Raw genomic sequence first — 24,160 nt, forward strand, 5'->3', positions numbered from 1 at the left:
TCTTGATATTTCTCCCAGCAATCTTGATTCCAGCTTGTGCTTCATCTAACCCAGCGTTTCTCATGATGTACTCTGCATATAAATTAAATAAACAGGGTGACAATATACAGCCTTAATGGACTCCTTTTCCTAGTTGGAAGAAGTCTCTTGTTCAATGTCCAGTTCTAACTGTTGCTTCCTGACCTGCATACACATTTCTTAAGAGGCAGATCAGGTGGTCTGGTGTTTTCATCTCTTGAAGAATTTTCCACAGTTTGTTGTGATCCACATAGTCAAAGGCTTTGGCATAGTCAATAAAGCAGAAATAGATGTTTTTCTGGAACTCCCTTGCTTTTTCAATGATCCAGCAGATGTTGGCAATTTGATCTCTGGTTTCTCTTCCTTTTCTAAATCTAACTTGAACATCTGGAAGTTCACAGTTCACATATTGTTGAAGACTGGCTTGGAAAATTTTGAGCATTACTTTACTAACATGTGAGAGGAGTGCAATTGTATGGTAGTTTTAGCATTCTTTTGCATTACCTTTCTTAGGGATTGGAATGAAAGCTGACCTTTTCCAGGCCTATGACCACTGATGAGTTTTCCAAATTTGCTGGCATATTGAGTGCAGCACTTTCATATCATCTTTTAGGATTTGAAATAGCACAACTGGAATTCCATCACCTCCACTAGCTTTATTTGTAGTGATGCTTCCTGAGGTCCACTTGACTTCATCTTCCAGGATGCCTGGTTCTAGGTGAGTGATCACACCATCGTCATTATCTGGGTCATGAAGATCTTTTTTGTACAGTTCTTCTGTGTATTCTTGCCACCTCTTCTTAATATCTTCTGCTTCTGTTAGGCCCATACCATTTCTGTCCTTTATTGTGCCCATCTTTGCATGAAATGTTCCCTTGATATCTCTAATTTCTTTGAAGAGATATCTAGTCTTTCCCATTCTATTGTTTTCCTCTATTTCTTTACATTGATCACTGAGGAAGGCTTTCTTATCTCTCCTTGCTATTCTTTGGAACTCTGCATTCAGATGCTTATATCTTTCCTTTTCTCCTTTGCTTTTCTCTTCTCTTCTTTTCACAGCTATTTGTAAGGCTTCCTAATACAGCCATTTTGCTTTTTTGCATTTCTTTTCCATGGGGATGGTCTTGGTCCCTGTCTCCTGTACAATGTCACGAACCTCCGTCCAGAGTTCATCAGGCACTCTATCAGATCTAGTCCCTTAAATCTATTTCTCACTTCCACTGTATAATTGTTAGGGATTTGATTTAGGTCATACCTGAATGGTCTAGTGATTTTCCCTACTTTCTTCAATTTCAGTCTGAATTTGGCAATAAGGAGTTCATGATCTGAGCCACAGTCAGCTCCCAGTCTTGTTTTTGCTGACTGTATAGAGCTTCTCCATCTTTGGGTGCCAAGAATATAATCAATCTGATTTCTATGTTGACCATCTGATAATGTCCATGTGTAGAGTCTTCTCTTGTGTTGTTGGAAGAGGGTGTTTGCTATGACCAGTGCGTTCTCTTGGCAAAACTCTATTGGCCTTTGCCCTGCTTCATTCTGTACTCCAAGGCCAAATTTGCCTGTTACTCCAGGTGTTTCTTGACTTCCTACTTTTTCATTTCAGTCCCCTATAATGAAAAGGACATAGTTTTGGGGTGTTAGTCCTAGAAGGTCTTGTAGGTCTTGATAGAACCATTCAACTTAAGCTTCTTCAGCATTACTGGTCAGGGCATAGACTTGGATTACTGTAATATTGAATGGTTTCCCTTGAAACGAACAGAGATCATTCTGTCATTTTTTAGATTTCCTCCAACTACTGCATTTTGGACTCCTTTGTTGACTATGATGGCTACTCCCATTTCTTCTAAGGGATTTTTGCCCACAGTAGTAGATATAATGGTCATCTGAGTTAAATTTGCCCATTCCAGTCCATTTTGATTTGCTGATTCCTAAAATGTTGACGTTCACTCTTGCCATCTCCTGTTTGACCACTTCCAATTTACCTTGATTCATGGGCCTAACACTGCAAGTTCCTATGCAATATTGCTCTTTACAGCATTGGACCTTGCTTCTATCACCAGTCACATCCACAACTGGGTGTTGTTTTTGCTTTGGCTCCAACCCTTCATTCTTTCTGGAGTTATTTCTCCCCTGATCTCCAGTAACATATTGGGCACCCACCGACCTGGGGAGTTCATCTTTCAGTGTCCTGTCTTTTTGCTTTTTCATACTGTTCATGAGTATTTCACTATCCATCCATTAATCTGAGGTCCAAAGTACTTCAGATCAAAACAATGTGTTTTTGACAACTTATTTCTGTGTAAACTACACATTTGAAACCATAATGTTGTGATAAGAATTTGTTATCAAAAATTTCAGGAATTCTTGTTTCACCTATTTCTATGTTGTTGTTCAGTCACTCAGTCATGTCCGAATCATTGTGACCCCATGGCCACAAAGTCGTGTCCAAATCTTTGTGTCCTTCACCATCTCCTGGAGCTTGCTCATACTCATGTCTGTTGAGTCAGTGATGCCATCCAACCATCTCGTCCTCTGTTGTCCCCTTCTCCTCCTGTCTTCAATCTTTCCCAGCATCAGGGTATTTTCAAATGAGTTGGCTCTTTACAACAAGTGGACAAAGTATTGGAGCTTCAGCTTCAGCATCAGTTCTTCCAATGAATATTCAGGATTGATTTCCTTTAGGATTGACTATTTTGATCTCCTTGCAGCCCAAGGGACTCTCAAGAGTCTTCTCCAACACCACAGTTCAAAAGCATCTATTCTTTGGTGCTCAGCCTTCTTTTCAGTCCAGCTCTCACACCCATACATGACTATTTGAAAAACCATAACTTTGACTACACGGACTTTTGTTGGCAAAGGAATGTCTCTGCTTTTTAATACACTGTCTAGATTTATCGTAGCTTTTCTTCCAAGGAGCAAGTGTCTTTTAATTTCGTGGCTGCAGTCAGCATCTACAGTGATTTTGGAGCCCCCCAAAAAAAAGTCTGACACTGTTTCCATTGATTCCCCATCTATCTGCCATGAAGTGATGGGACTGGATGATCTGAGTTTTTTGAATGTTGAGTTTTAAGCCAGTTTTTTCACTCTTATTTCACCTTCATCAAGAAGCTCTTAGTTTCTCTGAAGCTTGTCAGTATATGCTTATCATTCTGGAATCAAAACTGACAGCTGGTAGAGACAGTGCATATATTCAGTAGAAAGAGAAAAATATCAAAAATTCTATTATGCATATGAAAATGTCCCATGTGATGCTGTTTAAGTGAAAACAACCCTGTTATAGCTAAATGAAGGAAATTACTACAATACTGAAATATTGTTGAAATGAACATTTAATCAAGGTACTGGCTTTTGAGGAAAGAGTAATACAAATGCTTCATTCTTACTGTGATAAAGCATCTTGCAAATCAAAAAAGGGAAGTGCCTTAAAAAGTAGGTGTTACTTTTTATTTCAGTAAAGCCTGAGTCCATTAAATGTTGAAGGAACAAATGTCAGTGTTGACTCATTCAAACTGATTACAGCAGGAAAGACTGAGGTTCACAGTATTCCACAAACACACATGCCTAGCATGCGGTTTTTGACATCTAAAGGTCATTGATACGGTGGAGATATTGCTACCTGAGGAATTTCAACTAGAATTTGTTTTGTGTAACAAGGTTCCTGATTGTTATGCAGCTAGAAACATATGTCATCCCTCTGAAAGTTTAAAATGGTTAGAATTAGTCTCAAAATTAATCCAGCTGAAATGTGTCTTTAGGTTTCTGAAGAAATAAATATCAACAATAAAAATATGCTATAATAAGTCACAGGAGCAATATCACTAAAAAGTGTGTTTACTTAAATGACTTCTATTTTGGATTATTAATCCAAAGATATATTAATATAAACTAAATTTTAACTTTGAAAAAATGGCATCTTACATGAAGATTTAATATTCCAGTCAATTCGTTGTTCTAGTGCTCTGAAGGTGGCTAATGGTCTCATGTGGAAAGGCTGTGAATCTGGTCTTTTTTACTGCAAGAAAATTGCCACCAGATGGCATTTGAACTAAAGCCTCATGGTTGGGACCATATGGCTTCCCATGTGTAAGCTTGACTGGGAGATAACAGATGAACACACCTTTTTCCTTTACTCTTTGGTTCATTTTTAATATAAATGGAATTTTATTATTAAGAATTTAAAAATTATTTTAAAAGCCTCACTTTAATTTGCAAAGGCCTTTAATATACACTATCTCGTTAGCTCACTGGAGCAAATGTAAGAAAACAAACCTGGATCTATAATCAATTGAGTGATAACTCTGTCCTCAGTCCTTTTTTGGAGAATGGGTTTGACATTATCTCCTCATGGAATGGTTGTAAGGATTCAGTTTAAAATGTGTATAAATGATACTTGTAGTTTCTAGCCAAGATTAAATTGGCTTTAATTTAATCTTAAGTAAGGTTTAATTTTACATTATCGTCATCATCATTCTTAGTACTTTATTTCTAATTACTTCTGATTGTTTCACTAATGTAAATCTTGTCTCTGCCAGTTTATTTGTTTATGATCTCCTTTTTCACAGAAGTAATTTGTGTATACTTCTTTTGTGTTGATTGCTTCCTTTACTAGGGCACCAGTCTAGCTATATAATTTGTTCTAAAAACAAATTATATTGTTTTTTATTTATTGTTTTTTTATTTATTGTTGAATTTGAATTGATGATCACAAGACATATCCTCAAAGACCGGGATAATTTTCACTACCAAACCAAACTTGTGTCCACTCACCCATATGAGGTAAAGCCGAACTACTGACATGTGTTGTGGTGAAGTGTGGCATTTATTTCTGGTGCCAAACAATGAGTCCTGACGGCTAGTGCTTAAAAGGCCTGAACTCCCCAAAGTCTTTCATGAAAAGGTTCTTAAAGATAGGGTGAGGGAAGGGGGGTTTCTGGGTGTGTGATCAACTCATGGACATTCTTCTGATTGGTTGGTGGTGAGGTAATTGGGAGTCAGCATCCTCAACCTTCTGGTTCCAACCAGTATGTGCTTGTGGGCAGCATGCAATTAACCTCTTCCACCTTAGGTGGGGCTTCCAGTAGCTTCAAAGCAGCTCAAAGGACATGGCTCCAACTGTTATCTATCTCTTAGGAGGAACTGAACGTCCTTGACTTTGTTTAATGGCTAAATTATTATTTTGTCTTGCTTGACTGTTTTCCTTTCTTCCTCCATTTTCTCACTTTTCTAGTTCATTGTTTTGAACTTGGGGAAGACTTAAGAGGCTAAAGTATTCTACGGACAAGTAGAAGGCAGAGGACTTGGGGGGAATATGTCCTGGGAAGGCCCTGTAGGGCCTGGCTCGGCTACAATTTAATGGGAAAAGCATGCTCCTGACTGTTCTACATACCTCATAGGAACCTTGTGAGGGTCTAATGAGATAGAGTAAAAGTCACCATGCTGTGAAAGAGTCATTTGATTATGTATACATTAATATAATTTCCACAGTTTAAATCTAAATTCATTCAAAGTCTTTTACAAACTATCTGATTTGTATCTGTTCATCCACGTCTATAATTTTACATCTTACATTACTATTAGTTAATGATGGGTCATGAAACTACCTATTGAATATTCCAGTTTTGATTTTAAATTCTAAGGTTTTGACTGCTGCTGCTGCTAAGTCATTTCAGTCGTGTCCGACTCCGTGTGACCCCATGGACGGAAGCCCACCAGGCTCCCCCGTCCCTGGGATTCTCCAGGCAAAACACCAGAGCAGGCTGCCATTTCCTTCTCCAATGTGTGAAAGTGAAAAGTGAAAGTGAAGTCGCTCAGTCGAGTCCGACCCTTAGCGATCCCACAACTGCAGCCTACCAGGCTCCTCCATCCATGGGATTTCTAGGCAAGAGTACTGGAATGGCTTGCCATTGCCTTCTCCGAAGGTTTTGACTAAAGTTTCACATATTCGTTAGTGTCTATGGCATGTGTCCTATGATATTTGGTAAGATATAATTTGACAAAATTAGAGTTAAAATGATGGTAAGCCCAGGAATTCCTCTCTTTTGAAAATGTTTCTCTGCGGCATCAGGATCCTGCTTGAAGCAGATATATCGCCATCATTCTTTGGAACTTTAAGCTTCAGTTTTGAGAGACGTTAATTGTTGATGATGCTGATGGAATAGGTAGTTGAGTTTGACGGACCCGTTGTTTTCTTGTACATAACCTGTCACCATGGATTTCTATCATTATCCTGTTACACGCTTGTCTCTGTTTCAGAAAATCAAACATATTTAACGTTTGTCTCTCATCATTTTTTTTTGTTATCTTCCTGCCATCTGCAAATTATTCAGACTTACCTATTTCATTCAGTGCACTCAAAGAATTCCAAATAAGCACTCTTTATTTGAATAAGTAAGCAGCTTTGACATTTTCTTTAAAAAAGATCCAGAATATTTTGAGTTGGTTTGTGTGGGTTCCTTCAATTTGTCATTAACCTTTTTGCTACTATTCCATGTGAGGAAAAACAGAAGACATAGAGGTAGATCTTTCCAAGCCTTTAAGTTGTTGATAGCTCAGTTGGTAAAGAATCTGTCTGAAATTCTGGAGAGCCCAGTTCAATTCCTGGGTCGGGAAGACCCCTGGAGAAGGGAAAGGCTATCCACTCCAGTATTCTGACCTGGAGAATTCCATGGACTGTATAGTCTTGGGATCACAAAGAGTCAGACACGACTGAGCGACTTTCACTTTACTTTCACTTTAGACCAGTGTGATATGCTAAAATAGTGAAGTAAGAACCACACTAATGTGGACTACTTCCTCTATAAACAGTGATAGCCATTCACCTTGAGGAGGATGACTTCATTTGACACAGTAATAACTATTTTACTTGAGTAAATGTGAAAGTTATATAGCTGATGATGGCAGAAATATGGTGAAATATGGTGAAAACATGGTGAAAGTTAAATTCTTTATTGAGGTTTGAAAATTTATTAAAGCTAGAATACTTTTAGAAAATAAATTTTAGAAATATTTTAGCAGACCACTGACTACAGATTGAAAAACCTGTACTGTAACAAGATGGTACCAAGAGTAACAAATTTGGAATTCAAACATGATAAGATCCAGAGTGAAAAAGAGATGATCACTACTAGCTAAGTGGAAGGTCTTCCCAGAACCTTTCCTGCAGGCTTCCTCTCATGTGTCATTGAACTGAATTGAGTCACAAGACCACTGTTGAAAATTTCTCTAAAGAGAGCATGTCACCTTGATTGGATTAGACTACTCAGATAGTGGGATGGTTACTGGAGTAGTGGCCACTCTAACAAGCAAATGAATCCTTTAAGAACTAATCTGTGATTGTACAACATCTTAGCAGGAGGAAAGACTCTTTATACACAGATTCAAAAAAATAAATCAGCACATTGCACAAGAAGATTGTTATTTGTTTAACTTAAATGATAAGTGTTCTTCATGTTTATAATATAATAAGTAATTTTATGTGAAATATTTCTTGTATAGATCTTAGTAGACAATTAACACTTCCATTCCATCCATGGAAATGAATGAAAGCTATATTCTATATAAGCAAAGCTATTTATGGCATGATGCTCTTTTTTTCCCCATCATTCTATTAATTGTAAGTTGTCATAAAGGTGATCTTAATGAGAAAATGTTAATTGTATTAAGACTTCTTTAGTAGAAGAAAGAGTTCCAACTGAAGAGTGTTGGCCTCTTCTGTAAAAGTTTGTTTTTTTAAGAATAAGAGTAGATTTATTTTAATCTAGCTAAACTATCTGAATTCTTAACAGAAATCACATGTTAAGGCATCATCATTAAAGAGCCAAATCTGTCTAATATAATGTCATTTTATGGATATTTCCTGAGCAGTATCATCATGTTTCTTTCTATTACAGTAACTCAAGGAGGTGTTGCTTTGGTCTCTGACATGTGTCCAGATCCTGGGATTCCAGAGAATGGCAGGAGAGCGGGTTCAGACTTCAGGTAGGAGAGAAAGTTTTTATTTCCATAGCATGTTACTTTCTAACTCATTATAATTTCACTCTGTAGTTTTAATTATCTTATCTTTTGATTTAAAGGTGCAACTTCTCAATTATCATGCAGCTATAATATCTGTAGAATTCTAAAACACATTGTGGCGGAAAATTCCAGATACCCCAGAGTCTTTTCCTTTCAGTGTATAAGCCAGTATTAAAAATCCAACTTGATGGGTCTGATAAAAATTTGTGTACAGACTTTTTTTCTGATTTTAATTTGCTACCTTCCCATATAGACTTTCCTGGTGGTTCAGTGGTAAAGAACCCACTTTCCAGTGCAGGGGACACAGGAGATGTGGGCTCTATCCCTGGGTTGGGAAGATCCCCTGGAGAAGGAAATGGCAACCAACTCCAGTATTCTGGCCTGGAGAATCCCATGGACAGAGGAGCCTGGTGAGCTATAGTCCATGGGGGTCACAAAAGAGTGGATACAACTGAGCAACTAAATGACAACAACACCTTTCTATGAAAGGAAAATTGTTAAGTGTTAGTCACTTAGTTGCCCAACTCTTTGCAACCCCATAGACTATAGCCCTCCAGTCTCCTCTGTCCATGGGATTCTCCAGGCAAGAATACTAGAGTGGGTTGCCATTTCCTTTTCCAGGGAATCTTCCTGACCCAGGGATTATACCCTGTTCTCCTGCATTGCAGGTGGATTCTTCATCATCTGAGCCAATTCCAATGCAGTTTAGTTATTGTTTAAAAAAATAGATAATGAAAAATTTAGCTATAGTCTTATAATGATTTCATTAAATAAACTTTTGTAATAATGAATGTAAGTGGCAATCAATGCAGTTTATGAAGAAAATGTTATGATCCATTTTATTAGATTATGATTAGTAGAGACTGCTTTATAGTTGCTACATTATGAATAAAGTAATGATTATAATATTGATTTCTTTTTAGATTTTTGTCTTTAATTAGTTCAATAAATTGAACATTGTCTAGCTTACAAGATGAATACTGGTGTTAGAGGTAAGCTGCAAAGTCAAAGAGTAAAGGGGAGCAAGAGCAAGTTTTCTTTCTTACAATCTCATTACTTTCGAAAAAGAAACAGAAAAAGAGAGTTGAGCCTGCTAAAGTGAGCTGAAAATTGAATGAAAGCAGTGATACTTTTAGAGAAGGAAGAAGAAATGTTACTCGGTAAAACTGGAGTAGCAGTGTCTTTTATTGTGACTAGAGGAAACAATAAAATTGTCTGTAGAGTGGCTGTAATGAAGTTGGTAAAATGACATATACATATATATTTACATGAAAAGGAAACACAAGTATAGATGTGCTACTGAAATACTTTTGTCAATAGCACTGTTATTTTAAATGGAATAGGCAACTGGAATGGTTACAGTTGTTGACTAAGCACACACACACTCAAATAACTTGAGAGTTGTGAGTTAAGTTTTATTTGGGGCAAAATGAGGACTGCAGCCTGGGGGACAGCACATCAGAGAGCTCTGAGAGACTGCTCCAAAGAGGCAGTGGGGGAAGGTCAATACACAAGATTTCAGTGAAGGGGGAGTTCAGTGCAATCAAATGCTTACTTTACAAAAGGTTCTCTGTTAGTCACAAGGAACTGATGTCACCATAAAGGGATTTGGCATTTTTCTAGATATGAAGAGATGCAAGGAGTGGGATTGTTGGGAGAGGGTGTAATTTCCTTGGTTCTGTCTCACCACAGCAAAAACTTTAAGTGATGGATGGACCAGTGTTACAGCTCAGTTTTATTAGGAAAAACAAAAGATGGTACAGCCTCTGAGGAGTGAGGGCAGGCAGACCCAAAAGACAAAAGAAGAGAGGCCCCCTGCTCAATTTTGGCTCCTCCTTTTGTATGTTGTTTCTCCTCCCCCTGGGCCCGCCCTGTGAAAACTGGGCTAGCCAGGAGGGCCGTCTGTTTTACCCGAGGTCCTCACTCTGGTCCTTGGACCTTCCTTTGTTCTAATTTTTTGGGCTTTTCCCTTTGTCTTTTAGCTGTTTTGGACTCCTTTTCCTATTCTAACTAGCTAACAGGATCATGAAATCAGTTCCTGAAAATATCTAGCTATCTAAAGACCAGTTCCACAGGATTCGCTGGAGCACAGAGTGCCTCACTCCACCCTGAACCCCTCAGGGGGCGGGGGTGCTGAAGGTCAGCTGCAGCAGCTCAGGGCTCAGTCTCCACAGAGGCAGGTGGCCAGTGCCTGCACCCCTGTTGTTCAGCCCCTGGCAATGCTCTTGGTACATGCCAGTTTGTAGGGGACACAGTTTAAATATCGCAAATATTGAATATACCTTAAGGTGGTAGTGTTTTAGTTCAGATTCCTTTGGAGCAGAGCCTCAGATAGCGACTCTGAAGTGAATTTTTTGGAAAAGTGCCTTCTGGTTATGGGGAACAGAGAAAACAGGATAAAGAGAATAGTAGGCTGAGCAGGAAGTTGATCTTAACTAGAGATTAGCTTCCATCCCAATCCAGGGGGAATTCCAGGGCATAAATGCGCAAATTATCCACTTTTTTTGCCCACTGCCCTTGCCTTTCATCATCGGCTTCCTCCATTAGTGTCAAGGAAGTTCCTGGGACAAAAGTAGGTTATGAGCAGTTATTAGCACCCCAGGGGGTATACTGTGTCCTTTATGTTGTGTCTTTTTGGGTGTGACAGTCAGCTAAGAAAGAAAACTACTGATTTCAAATGTAAAACAGCCATCGGTGGAAGGCATTCAGGAACATGACTCATTTTTAAATGTTGCAAATGGCTGAAATTTACAATCTTGCTAGAACCCATAGAGCATTTTTGTTCTAAGGATTCCTTTCTTTTCTTAGAAGTAATCTTCTTCTTCTTTCTCCCTCACCGGGGGGTGGGGGGGGTGGTGGGAGGGTGGGGGGGTGAGGGGAGTGTTCTCCAGGCCTTGCTTCCAAAAAACCTTGTACATCTCTCCCTTGAGTTGGAGCAGTAAATCTGCATTATTGTCTTACACACCATCTTCCCCCACCCAACTGAAGGATAGTTAGTCCCTTTTTGTCTCTGCTTCCTTGTGACAGAAATAGTGGCTGATGCAAAGGAACTCTAATGGTTTTTTCCAAAGCACTTGTGTATGAGAAGAATTGCCCATTCAATACTCTGTCATCCTTGGAACCCAGAAACTTCCTGGGTATATTTGGTAGACCTCTAGTTTAAAACAAGGCGAATTATCTGACAATGTCAAACTATTCAAATTGTATCATGTGGTAAAGAGAGCCAGAGAAACTGATGAATTTTCAAAAGTTAACAAGGAATTCAGAAACATTCAGGTTCAGTATCTATTTGGCACAAGGGCAGGAAGAGATTTACTTAGCATGTGAGGTGACTGTGCTGGCTTTGCTCTGTCTCATCCTTCAGTTCAGTTCAGTTCAGTCGCTCAGTCATGTCCAACTCTTTGCGACCCCATGAAGCACAGCACGCCAGGCCTCCCTGTCCATCACCAACTCCCGGAGTTCACTCAAACTCATGTCCATTGAGTCGGTGATGCCATCATTCTCTGTCGTCCCTGTCTCCTCCCACCCCCAATCCCTCCTAGCATCAGAGTCTTTTCCAGTGAGTCAACTCGTCGCATGAGGTGGCCAAAGTATTGCAGTTTCAACTTTAGCATCAGTCCTTCCAATGAACACCCAGGATTGATCTCCTCTAGAATGGACTGGTTGGATCTCCTTGCAGTCCAAGGGACTCTCAAGAGTCTTCTCCAGCACCACAGTTCAAAAGCATCAATTCTTCGGTGATCAGCTTTCTTCACAGTCGAACTCTCACATCCATACATGACCACGGGAAAAACAATAGCCTTGGCTAGATGGACCTTGGTTGGCAAAGTAATGTCTCTGCTTTTTAATATGCTATCTAGGTTGGTCATAACTTTCCTTTAGAACAGCCTTATTTCTGCAGAAGCTGACCTGAAGATGAGCATTAGCATTATGCCCTGAGTCCGGTCCCCCCATACTGGTAGAATAAGACACTCACAGCAATGCAAAAGCAAGAATGGGGTTTATTTCTAGCTCAAGCTAGGGCTCATGCCTCCTCCAGCGCAGTGGAGTGCGGACAAGAGCCCCGATCTCAGGTCACAGAGGTTTTTATAGTCTCAGATTATATAAGCACCTATTTTTGTTCAAAAGATCAAGCTGGCAGAAGCTCATTGGCCAGTTCATGCGTGCACAGAAGCTCATTGGCCAGTTCATGCGTGAGCAGAAGCTCATTGGCCAGTTCATGCGTGAACAGAAGCTCATTGGCCAGTTCATGCGAGCGCGCACGCATGGGGTTTTTCTGGGGGATTTCCCTTTTTCCTCTGATTGGCCTGATTTTTGGCGCCAGTGGGACTTTTCTAGGGAGGAGTTTCTGTGAACTTAGCCTCCACCCTGTCTCCAGGAAATCGAAATTTAAGCCTAAGCAAGGTCTCAGGCCTATCACGGCTACTCAGATGTTAGGTCTCCTAATATCTCCCCCCTTTTCTGTCGTTCAAATGGAGGAATCTTCCTCCGTGGGTAGAGTTTGATCCAGGGATCTTTATACAGCCTTACTCAAAAACAATTTTAGTAATCTTTACTTAAAAACAACCTTATCTAAAATGGAGTAACTTTGGTTATATGAGCAGCAAGCAAAGTACAGAAGCAAAAATGCATTACAGAAGCATTAAGTTCTACATTAGGTTACAGTGTCTAATCTGAAATCACACCCATAAGATCATTTTTCAGGATATCTGGGAAATAGTTATTTCCCAGGATGTCTGAACCATAGCTACTCTATTTTGACTTTTAATTGTAAGTTATTTTTTTAATAGCCAAAGCAGATGTCACCATTAATGACGTCAGTGTTTTTCTAGGTATGAGAAGATGCAGGAACTGGAACTCATAAAACCTTTTTCTGAAAAGATCTGAATATCTGAAGGCCTGTTCTGCCAGTTTTTTCAGAGCACAGAGTGCCTCATTCCTGATTTTCACCCTGAACTTCTTTTAGGGGGTGTTGAAAGTCAGCAGCTTGCAATGGTCATGATGTAATCTTTGTAGAGGCAGCTGGCAAGTACCAACTTCCAGTCAGCAGTGTCCCTTCACAGCCACATATCTGACCATGTGACACTATTTCATGGCCATTGTGTCCCACGGTGCTGGGAAGGCTCATTCCCAGGTCTAGGGAAACGATGGGCCACTCAGTGTGTTAAAATTGGACCAGGCCTTGCAAGTAGCAAAAGTCTCTGGACCACTGTCTTACTAGCCTCCTGGTCCATGAAAATATTCCCTCTTGTTGCTTTTTCTCATACCCAGAGTCACATTATTACAATTATTGATCTCATATGGAACTGCATATCAGCATTATATCACAGGCTCAGTGAAACAAGTGACATAGAAAATAATATAGCCATAGCTAGCAGTTATTAGTAAAATAAGAATTATAAGTCAAGAACATTTATTAGATAAAGCCTGGTATACCCCAAGTCACCTGACTTCATTTGTTAAATGACTATAGCCTGGTGTTAATCTCCTGGTTGTACATTATGGAGCATCTGACCTTTATCTGAAGATTGGTTACTGAGATAAGCCTTAGAAACTAACCTAGAGTGTCCTTTTTAATAACTTAATTAAATCTTTTAGCAGTATCATGTAACAAGGAACTGTCTCAGCAGTGAGTCTTAGTAAACACTAGACCTTAATTAACAAAACTAGAAACTTAATTTAACAATTTACAAAACTTAATATTCCGTGATTTTTTCATTATGGAGGCATTAACCCTGTAGCCAGGAAGGCTTTAACCCATCAAATAAAAAATGAGGTTTGTCAGGGAGCTGGGAAAAGCCAAGCAGCCATCTTGGATTTCCCATAGCCCTGACTCTGATTTCCAGCTATTGTTTTTAATTTTCCAATTTAGAAGTAGACTGTTTTCATGGTTTAAATTAGGATGGCACAAGTCTAACAGAGTTTTGTATAAGCCGAATGAGTTTTTACATGACTACAAACCAGACAATTGAATTAATTTCTAAAACTAGCATAGGATTAGGCCTATGGTAGAAAAGCATTTGATATATATGCAGAGTTCTAAGAAGTTAAGAAAACATTATAAATGATCACACGAATTGGGTCCAGCATCTTGGGCAAGCTGTCTACCTCTGATGTCGTCGTCTTCTCATCCTGGTGTAGTGTAGTTTCTTCTGAAAAAATTCCTTCCATCCAGGTTGGAAACAGTCCCTTAAATTATGTCTTTTTCTAGTCCTGGTTGCAGGTCATGAGGCATCTGATTTTCATCTAAAGATAGATCACTGAGACAAGCTTCAGAAACAAACCTAGGGTGCTCTTCAAGAACTCAACCAAATCCTATATTAATATCACATAACAGCAAAGATGCATTCAGGAAATGAGTCTTAGTAGATACAGACTTCCATTAACAAACTGGGATTCAACATTCATTGAAACATTTTTTTTTTCCTAAAATTACTCTCATTTTTATCAAATATAAGCAAATTAAGACTTACAAAATAGATCTGTTTTCAATAAACTTGACTGATTATTTATATAACCATAGCCTTTTTTTTTTTTTTTTGCTGAAACTTATGGAGTCTCAAACTTAACTTTAAAATAAAACCTTTCAGGGCTAGGAAAGTCATCTCAAAGGCTTATCACATATTTCGCCTAACCGATATAAGTGAATTCCTCCCTTTCTTAATGTCTCCAAACTGAGATTTTTGTACCAGTTAGTGAGATAACCTTTCTAATTTATTTGACAAAATTACTGGAAGCCTAAGAGTTTCCAGTCTCTGAAGGGATCAGATAAAAATGTTAAATGCTTCAATTTGTTTATTAAATACCATTTTACCAAATTACTGTTAAGTCATAAGTAGTTTGAGGGGAAGGTTTCCTAAGATCTGGAAAACACAGATTCAAACCAGTAATTTTTCAGAAACCATAAAAGTTATAAGCATATTTGCCAGTTCATTCGGTCCTTTTGTTAACCTTTGTACAGTCATCAGGTTTTTCACTAGAATCTTTTAATTTCTTACCCAGTTCAGAAACTTGTATTTATCTAAGAGTCTTTTTTATAAATCTTCTGGAAGAGGAAGCATTTTCACAAGAAACTTGGTTAGTGCTGTGACAACACTTTAAGATAGAAATCAGAATTATGGCAACATTTTACCTGAATATATCAGAATTTATATATAAATTGTTTGTAGGATATCTGTATTAGTAACATTTACCATACAAATACCTGGGACTTATTATTCACTTGACAATACTTCCCATGTAATTTAACATGGAAGTTGAACCCAGTTAGTGTAATATCTCCCTTTGGGATGTTTCAGGGGCCCTCTGAAGCATCCCAAAGTTAGCGAGAAGCCAAAAGTGCTTCATCAGAATGATTTAGGAAGTTTTGTCAACAAATATCAGAAAGGTTTAGAGCACTCAGTCAGATGGGATTATAGGTCTCTGTGAAACAATAGCTATTCACTCAGCCATAGTAACAATATAGGATTTCAGAGGCAAATATGGAAGAGACCATTTAAGAGGCAAATAAACTTAAATCTATTGTCAAATGCAGTTTAACATCTCAAGAAAATGTTTATTTATACACAAAACTCTTTCTTTGGGGTCCACTTTCCACAAAACCTTTTTATCACTTTCTGTACCCATTTGTTCTCCCATCCTGGAACAGCCAACTGTAAGTCAGACCTACCGCCTTTTTCCTTCATAAAATGTAACTTCATTCTTCATATCTTCTTTACTGAACACACACATCTTACTTCCCTTAAACAACCAAGAATGGACCTTTATATTAGCATTCTATAGACTGGTGAACATAAATACCAGTGATAACTTAAAAAATTTTAGCGAACATCTCAGGATGGCATCAAACATTATTTATTAATAGTCTATAATCTTTAGTTTTTCTGTAAGTTAGTATTCAATAGTGAATGTTTCAAAATCTTATTTTATTTGGAAATGACCTAGCTATTCAATAAACTTTTGTTACTTAATTTAGCACAACCTTAGAAATTCAGGTTACCAAAACCTAGAGAAACTGTTTTAGACAGACATTTTTAATCTTAATAGAGTTTATCTAAAAGCTCATGTCTCATTTACATTTTTTAGAAGTTTTTTTTCACTCAAGGTAATTTCTTTGTCGACAAACTTGTAACAGATATGATATTTAATTTATATTGAACCTAGGTGCAATGAAAATATTCTACTTAATGTTAATTACTCTAAGACATGTCTATATTAGATAGATCAACAAACATTAATATCAGGTATTTAATACTGAATATTTTCCAGTTTACATGAACTTGGAATTTATTATTTAATTTAGAATTATTTGATTTGTAAGCGCTTACCTTTTTTTAAGCCAATTAAATAGAGCTCATTTACAAATTAACTTCAAAAATATTACTCAGAGACAAAGACATACCAAGACATATTTAGACCGACACAGTGCGAGTTTTTAAGTCATGAATTAGATATTAAAATATAAAATTTACTAGTTTATAAAAACAGTTGGACCTATTCTATAGGGGGTCGGTGGAGGGGGCCCCATAAACAATAAAAAGGCATAAGGAAGGAGAGTCACCCAGTCCCCGCCAGTCTCTATTGCCAGTTTTGCCAATGTTTCTTTTAGGGTCCGATTCATCCTTTTTACTTGACCCGAGCTCTGGGGATTGTATTCACAGCGTAATTTTCATTTAATCTCCATAGCCGAAACCAATCCCTGAACAATTTTCAGTTCAGTTCAGTTCAATTCCATTCAGTCGCTCAGTCGTGCCCAACTCTTTGCAACCCCATGAATCACAGCACGCCAGGCCTCCCTGTCCATCATCAACTCCTGGAGTTCACTCAAACTCATGTCCATAGAGTCGGTGATGCCATCCAGCCATCTCATTCTCTGACGTCCCCTTCTCCTCCCGCCCCCAACCTTTCCCAGCATCAGAGTCTTTTCCAGTGAGTCAACTCGTCGCATGAGGTGGCCAAAGTATTGCAGTTTCAGTTTTAGCATCAGTCCTTCAAGAGAACACCCAGGATAATCTCCTTTAGAATGGACTGGTTGGATCTCCTTGCAGTCCAAGGGAATCTCAAGAGTCTTCAACACCACAGTTCAGAAGCATCAATTCTTCGGCGATCAGCTTTCTTCACAGTCCAAATCTCACATCCATACATGACCACGGGAAAAACCATAGCCTTGACTAGACGGACCTTGGTTGGCAAAGTAATGTCTCTGCTTTTGAATATGCTATCTAGGTTGGTCATAACTTTCCTTCCAAGGAGCAAGCGTCTTTTAATTTCCTGGCTGCAATCAGCATCTGCAGTGATTTTGGAGCTCAAAAAAATAAAGTCTGATACTGTTTCCACTGTTTCCCCATCTATTTCCCATGAAGTGATGGGACCAGATGCCATGATCTTTGTTTTCTGAATGTTGAGCTTCAAGCCAACCTTTTCACTCTCCTCTTTCACTTTCATCAAGAGGCTTTTGAGTTCCTCTTCACTTTCTGCCATAAGGGTAGTGTCATCTGCATATCTGAGGTTATTGATATTTCTCCCAGCAATCTTGATTCCAGCTTGTGCTTCTTCCAGCGCAGCGTTCCTCATGATGTACTCTGCATATAAGTTAAATAAGCAAGGTAACAATATACAGCCTTGACATACTCCTTTTCCTATTTGGAACCAATCTGTTGTTCCATGTACAGTTCTGACTGTTGTTTCCTGACTTGGATACAGGTTTCTCAAGAGGCAGGTCAGGTGGTCTGGTATTCCTATCTCTTTCAGAATGTTCCACAGTTTATTGTGATCCACACAGTCAAAGGCTTTGGCATAGTCAATGAAGCAGAAATAGATGTTTTTCTGGAACTCTCTTGCTTTTTCCATGATCCAGCAGATGTTGGCAATTTGAACAACTTTATCTTAGCCAAATTTGTTGGTCTCTGGGCAGCTGCTTGGAGGCCTGCCATAAGAGTCTGGCGGTACACTCGGAGATGCTCCCTACTTTTTGTGCTCTCAAAGTCCCAGTGGGGCCGGGTCAATGGAAATCCCTCATCAATTAGGTTTGGCTGCATGGTGGGCCTCCCGTCCACACCCGGGACATGTTTCCGAACTTCCGATAGAATCCGCTCCCATTCTTCCGTGGTGAAGAGCACCTGTAACAGCTACTGACAGTCATCCCAGGTGGGATTATGGGTGAAAAGGATAGAAACAAAAGGCTTTATCCATGCTGGTGGATTTTCCACTAGATCTTGCCAGACCAGGATATAGGGCATCTGGTCTGGGTGGCCAGAAGGACCGGGCACAAGAACCTTCCCCCTAACAGCCCGGATGGTGGGCAGGATGAAGGTTCCCTCTCTCGGCCACCCGACATTAAAAGTGGGCCACTCCCAGGAGCAGGGCATCACCAGCTTATTCCTCTTCACTAGCAGAGACGAGTCTCGCGCCCTAGATTTAAAGTCAGAGAAATGATCCATCATGAGGGAGAGCGGGGTAGAGTTTCCTTGACCCATGACCACAGAATAGATTACAGGAGAGAAAAGACACAGGAGAGAGACAGAGACAATGCTGGCACACACGAAAACACGACAAACAGAGGACAGACAAACGTCGGCTGAAAACACACTACTAGGTCTCTGAGACCTCTGAGGCTTCCTGCAGTTTAAAGCAACCTTACTGAAGGGCGTCCACTGCCCACCAGATTCCAGATCAGGAGAGACCTCCTCTCTCCCGCAGAGCCAGCTGCCTTCCAGCGCGAATGCTGGGCCTCGGCCTTATCGGTGATCAATTCACCTCTGATCAGACCTGGCACCGGTGCTGTAATCAGCCCTCCTCCGGGCTGATGAACCCCTTCTGCCGGGAGAGCATTATTTTCCCCAGTCAGAGGGATCCCGGACGAGCCCCCAAATGTTATGCCCTGAGTCCGGTCCCCCCATACTGGTAGAATAAGACACTCGCAGCAATGCAAAAGCAGGAATGGGGTTTATTTCTAGCTTGAACTAGGGCTCATGCCTCCTCCAGCACAGTGGAGTGCAGACAAGAGCCCCAATCCCAGGTCACAGAGGTTTTTATAGTCTCAGATTACATAAGCACCTATTTTTGTTCAAAAGATCAAGCTGGCAGAAGCTCATTGGCCAGTTCATGCACGCAAGGTTTTTCTGGGGGATTTCCATTTTTCCTCTGATTGGCCTGATTTTTGGCGCCGGGGGAACTTTCTAGGGAGGAGTTTCTGTGAACTTAGCCTCCACCCTGTCTCCAGGAAATCAAAACTTAGGCCTAAGCAAGGTCTCAGGCTTATCACGGCTACTCAGATGTTAGGGCTCCTAACATAGCCACTGGAGTTTATTGATGTGTCTGTACTGGAAGCCAGGCTGGGTGTTTGCCTGGCAGGTCAAAGCAGGGGTGCGATGGCTCCATCTAAACTGTCAGTCTTTCATGTTCTTAGTTTTCTGGGGAATTTCTACTCTATTTAATTAATTAATTAGTTTACCTGTCTCTGAGTTTATGGCAGTCAAATAATATAACAGCTGAAAGAATTATTTTAAAGATTAAATTTTCTATAGAAGTACATGTGTGTGCATGCTAAGTTGCTTCCATCCTGTCCAATTCTGTGCGACCTTATGGACTGTAGCCCACCAGGCTCTTCTGTATGTAGGATTCTCCAGGCAAGAATACTGGAGTGGGTTGCCATGCCCTCTTCAAGGGGAATCTTCCAGACCCAGGGATCAAAGCTGTGTCTCTTAAACATCTCCTGCATAGGCAGGCAGGTTTTTGTTTTTTTTTTTTTTTTTACCACTAGTGCCACTTGGGAAGCCCCAGTAAAACACATACTATTGATTAAAAAATATAGTCACAACCTGAAAGTAAAGAGTTATTTTACTTGGTGGGAATGTTTGGGACTCCAAGAGAATTTCAGTAGCTCTGAGAAAAATGCTCCAAGGAGGCAGGAGGGCGAGTCAGGCCACATACAATTTTGCAACAAACCGAGCAGGCAGACTGAACATCAAAGATCGGGAATCAAGTTAAGGAATTTAGCACTCTCTGTATGGGAAGATCCAAGCCCCTGGGCTGACTGAATTCCAATCTTGTTTCCTTGTTCACCTTGCTTCTTGCATTCCCCCAGCCCCTCAGCAGTCAACGTTGTGGGGTGGCAGCATCCTCTGGATTTCAGTTTTGAGAACCCTCAATCACATTTGGAAGCTAGAAGTTGGTGATGGCTGTGGCACGTCTTGTTTATTAGTATGGCAGGAGATATTTTCATTTCACAGTCCCTCCACATGGTCATAAATTCCACTACATTTGCAAGACATTTCATGACTTTTTTTTTTTTTTTTTTTTTGATTCCAGGAAACTGGGAGTTTCATCCCAGATCAAGTGAACATCCTCATTGAAATGTCACTCTGAGTGTTAATTTCTGGATTAGGTCCATTGAGAAATAATAAAAGATTCTCAGATTCCTCTGTCTTCTAACCTAATAGGATCCAGGAGGTATTTCCCTCGTTACCTCTTCCCATAACTAGAATCACACTATTACAATTTTTCTAAGTTATAAATCTGATCTATTTCTTGGTTATGCATCATATAATACAAAAGACAACAATTGGATAAAAGAAACAGATTACAAGTAATGCAGCTAATAAGGTGATTAAAGTTACAAACAGGGGATTTATGCCATGAGTTTTCAGAACCAAATCATCTTTTAAAACATCACCCATTACAGGATCCATCTGATATGAAAACACAGCCTTCAGTTTGAATTATAGCGCAGGTGACCCCTTGACATGCTGTAAGGATATCAAGGACCATATGATTTTGTAAGACAGCTTTTCTCATCATAGAGATCTCGGAATTTAGTAGGCTAATAGCTTGGTTACTATCATTTAATGCCTACTGAGTGAGTTTTGTTAAGGCTTCAATGTGAGAAATAACATTTTCCAATCCTACTGAAGGTGCAAAAATAGTTGTTAAGTGATCATACCAGTGAAACACAGGTCTCTTGGCCTACTGAGCTGGTATTGATGGTAAATTTGCTGGAGTCACATCTAAATTTGTATATAACTGGTCTTGAGCCAAAAGGAATCCTAAAGCATGCCTTCTGGCCAGTCTGGTGGAAGCCAGGGTCATAGATCGGACCCACAAAGCCTTTGAGTCCTGTTAGGTGCCAGTCAGTATATTTCTGGTCTTCTGATCCAATCAGTATCGTATCAATCACTGGCTTTAAGAAAAATGGTACTTTGGTATATTTCATAAGACACCCAGCATAATTTTCTAGTGTTATTACATTGATTATCTTTCAGTTCAGTTCAGTTCAGTCACTCAGTCGTGTCTGACTCTTTGCGACCCCGTGAATCACAGAATGCCAGGCCTCCCTGTCCATTACCAACTCCCAGAGTTCACTCAAACTCACCTCCATCGAGTTGGTGATTCCACCCAGCCATCTCATTCTCTATCATCCCCTTCTCCTCCTGCCCCCAATCCTTCCCAGCATCAGAGTCTTTTCCAGTGAGTCAACACTTCATATGAGGTGGCCAAAGTATTGGAGTTTCAGCTTCAGCATCAAAGAACATCATCCTTCCAAAGAACACCCAGGACTGGTCTCCTTTAGAATGGACTGGTTGGATCTCCTTGCAGTCCAAAGGACTCTCAAGAGTCTTCTCCAACACCACAGTTCAAAAGCATCAATTCTTTGGCAATCAGCCCTCTTCACAGTCCAACTCTCACATCCATACATGACCACTGGAAAAACCATAGCCTTGACTAGATGGACCTTTGTTGGCAAAGTAATGTCTCTGCTTTTTAATATGCTATCCAGGTTGGTCATAACTTTCCTTCTAAGGAGTAAGCGTCTTTTAATTTCATGGCTGCAATCAGCATCTGCAGTGATTTTGGAGCCCCCAAAAAATATCTTTGGAATGATTTAATTGTTCCCTGCATAGAGGGGCCTTTATGCTTAGACAACCATATCCTGGTGTTAGTCAAATAAATCCATCCCATAACTGAGGAAGTGTGCCTCCTAATAGTCTAGAGTTTACTCTTTTTGTTTGTTTGTTTTTTTACACCTGGGATTTAGCCTGTTGCTCTCATTGAGCTCTAGCAACCTTAAGAGAAAATTCATATTTATGGTCAGGGTCAGAATAAACATGTCTGATTGGCCAAGTGAATGGGTCCCATCTAGTGATATCAGTAGTAGCCCAGACAGTACTATAATTCCTTTCTTCCAAAATAAACTTTCTAAGAGCCATCCAATCAGAACCTTGGAGGGGAGAAACCCATCAAGGTAAACCAGAAGCACTGGATGTAGGTAATTGACCACAAACCCAACAACTTGATTGATTTCTAAAATTTGAATACCATTATTCCAGTGATAGAAAAGAGACCAAGAATGAAATTTACAAACAATCGATGGGTCAGGTCTGGCGCCCTGGGCAGCTTCTGATCTTTTCTTCTCTTCCTGGTGCTGGCGTTTCCGTATTGTCAGTGTCACTTCAAGGAGAGTGTGAGGCGAGCAGTTGTCTCCAGAGACGAGTCTGGTTCAGGACCCCTTTTTAGGTGGGAAATATGAATCTAAGAGTCAATTCCCTTCAGTTTTGCTGTGCGTGAGCTAGTCAAAAAAACCTGATAACGTCTGTTCCATTTGGGTTGGGGCAAGGGGAGTTCTATAAACGATGTCTTTTTTAATATACATAGTCTCCTGGTAGTAAGTCATGAGACGTCTGATCTTCATCTTGTTGTAGCCACGCGTTCCGGGAAACAAACTCACTCAGAAGGACAATGCAGATAGTGAAGTACAGTTTATTACACCAGCGGGCCCAAGGCAGAGTCTCCTCTTAGCCAAGGACCCCAACCAACATTTGTGAAAATCTTTTATACCCCATGTGTACGTGTCTAAACCCACCACCCCAAATTCCTTGAGACTTACATAAACCAAGGAAAATACAATCCCAATAACCCCATCATTCACGTGCTATGTGCTCATGTGCTCAAACAGTCAAACAGTTAGCCAATAATCAATAAGCCCGAGGTTACACTCCGATAGATACAGAAAAGTTTATGGCCTGTCTGGAGGAAGGGGTGATGAGTGTATGTTTTCTTTTAGGTGATGAGTAACTTAGATACGATCTTCAAGGTTCCCCTGTCCGGAGGGGGTCTTACCTTCTGTTGTCAGTTTTATAGGCACTAAACATAAAGTTCAGAGTCCATAGGAAAGGTGGCCGAGCATGATCAGCATGAACAGGCCTAAGATGGAGTCCAGGCCCTATGAATTCCTTCTTCAATCTGAGGACAAATTACTATAATAAACTTCAGAAACAAGTTTAGATGACTTGTCAATGATTTGATTAAACCCTTGCAATAATACAGTATATCTCCCTTAAATAATATAGGATCATATAGTCTTCTTTGCAATCTCATTGGTCTCCCTGTAATAATTTCACAGAGAAACAAATGATATTTGTCAAAGGAGTGGATCTGTGTTGAGGAGTACTGATGGAATGGCGTTGGGCCAAGGGAAGGAATAAGCACATGTAATTTTAGCCAACTGAGTTTTAATTGTTCTATTTGTCCTTTCCACTAACCCAGAAGACTGTGAATGGTAGTCACAGTGGAAATGTTTCATAATCCACCAGATTTTGCAAATTTCTTTAATAATTTGATCAGCAAAATAGGTCCCTCTGTCACTACGGAGTTCAGAAGGAATTCTCCAGATGGGAATCACCCTTTCTAAAGCCAATACCCTACCAATTTTGCCTCAGCCCTTCTGCATGTTTAAAGATTTGAGTACAATGCAGTTAGGAAACTTGGATATTCTGTAACATATAACATTTTACTATAACCACTAGAATTATGATGCACAAAATTTTATCAGGACATGTCAAATGTTAGGGATTCCATATAAATTTTGGAATTAATATATTCCAATATTAATAAATATTAGTGATTTTTATCTATATGTTACAACCTAAAATTATATTCAATCACTTGACAATGTTTTTGAATTAAAAATACCAAATAAACTTAGCTTAACATTCATCTCTGTGATTCCTCAGAGATGTTTCTTTGAAGCATCCATCCCAGAGTCAGCTGGAGGCTAAAAGACATAGTTAGAATTTGATATTTTGGAGGTTTGTTAGAAATATCAAAAAGATTTTAAAACAAAGGATCAGAGGTC

The 24,160-nt window shown here is 39.7% G+C and overlaps 1 protein-coding gene across 1 annotated transcript in view; it reads left to right on the forward strand.

Annotated features, from left to right (window-relative positions):
- The window catches only part of CSMD1 (CUB and Sushi multiple domains 1), a 1,848,896-nt gene that overhangs the window by 1,210,987 nt on the left and 613,749 nt on the right, over positions 1-24,160 (forward strand). The window contains exon 9 of the mRNA XM_088832674.1: positions 7,908-7,995. Within this exon, the coding sequence (XP_088688800.1) occupies positions 7,908-7,995 (88 nt within the window). The remainder of the gene's footprint in view (positions 1-7,907; positions 7,996-24,160) is intronic.

Source organism: Moschus berezovskii, chromosome 26, assembly GCF_049115385.1.
Source record: "Moschus berezovskii isolate FMDL1 chromosome 26, NW_MosBer_1.0, whole genome shotgun sequence".
Classification (NCBI taxonomy): domain Eukaryota; kingdom Metazoa; phylum Chordata; class Mammalia; order Artiodactyla; family Moschidae; genus Moschus; species Moschus berezovskii.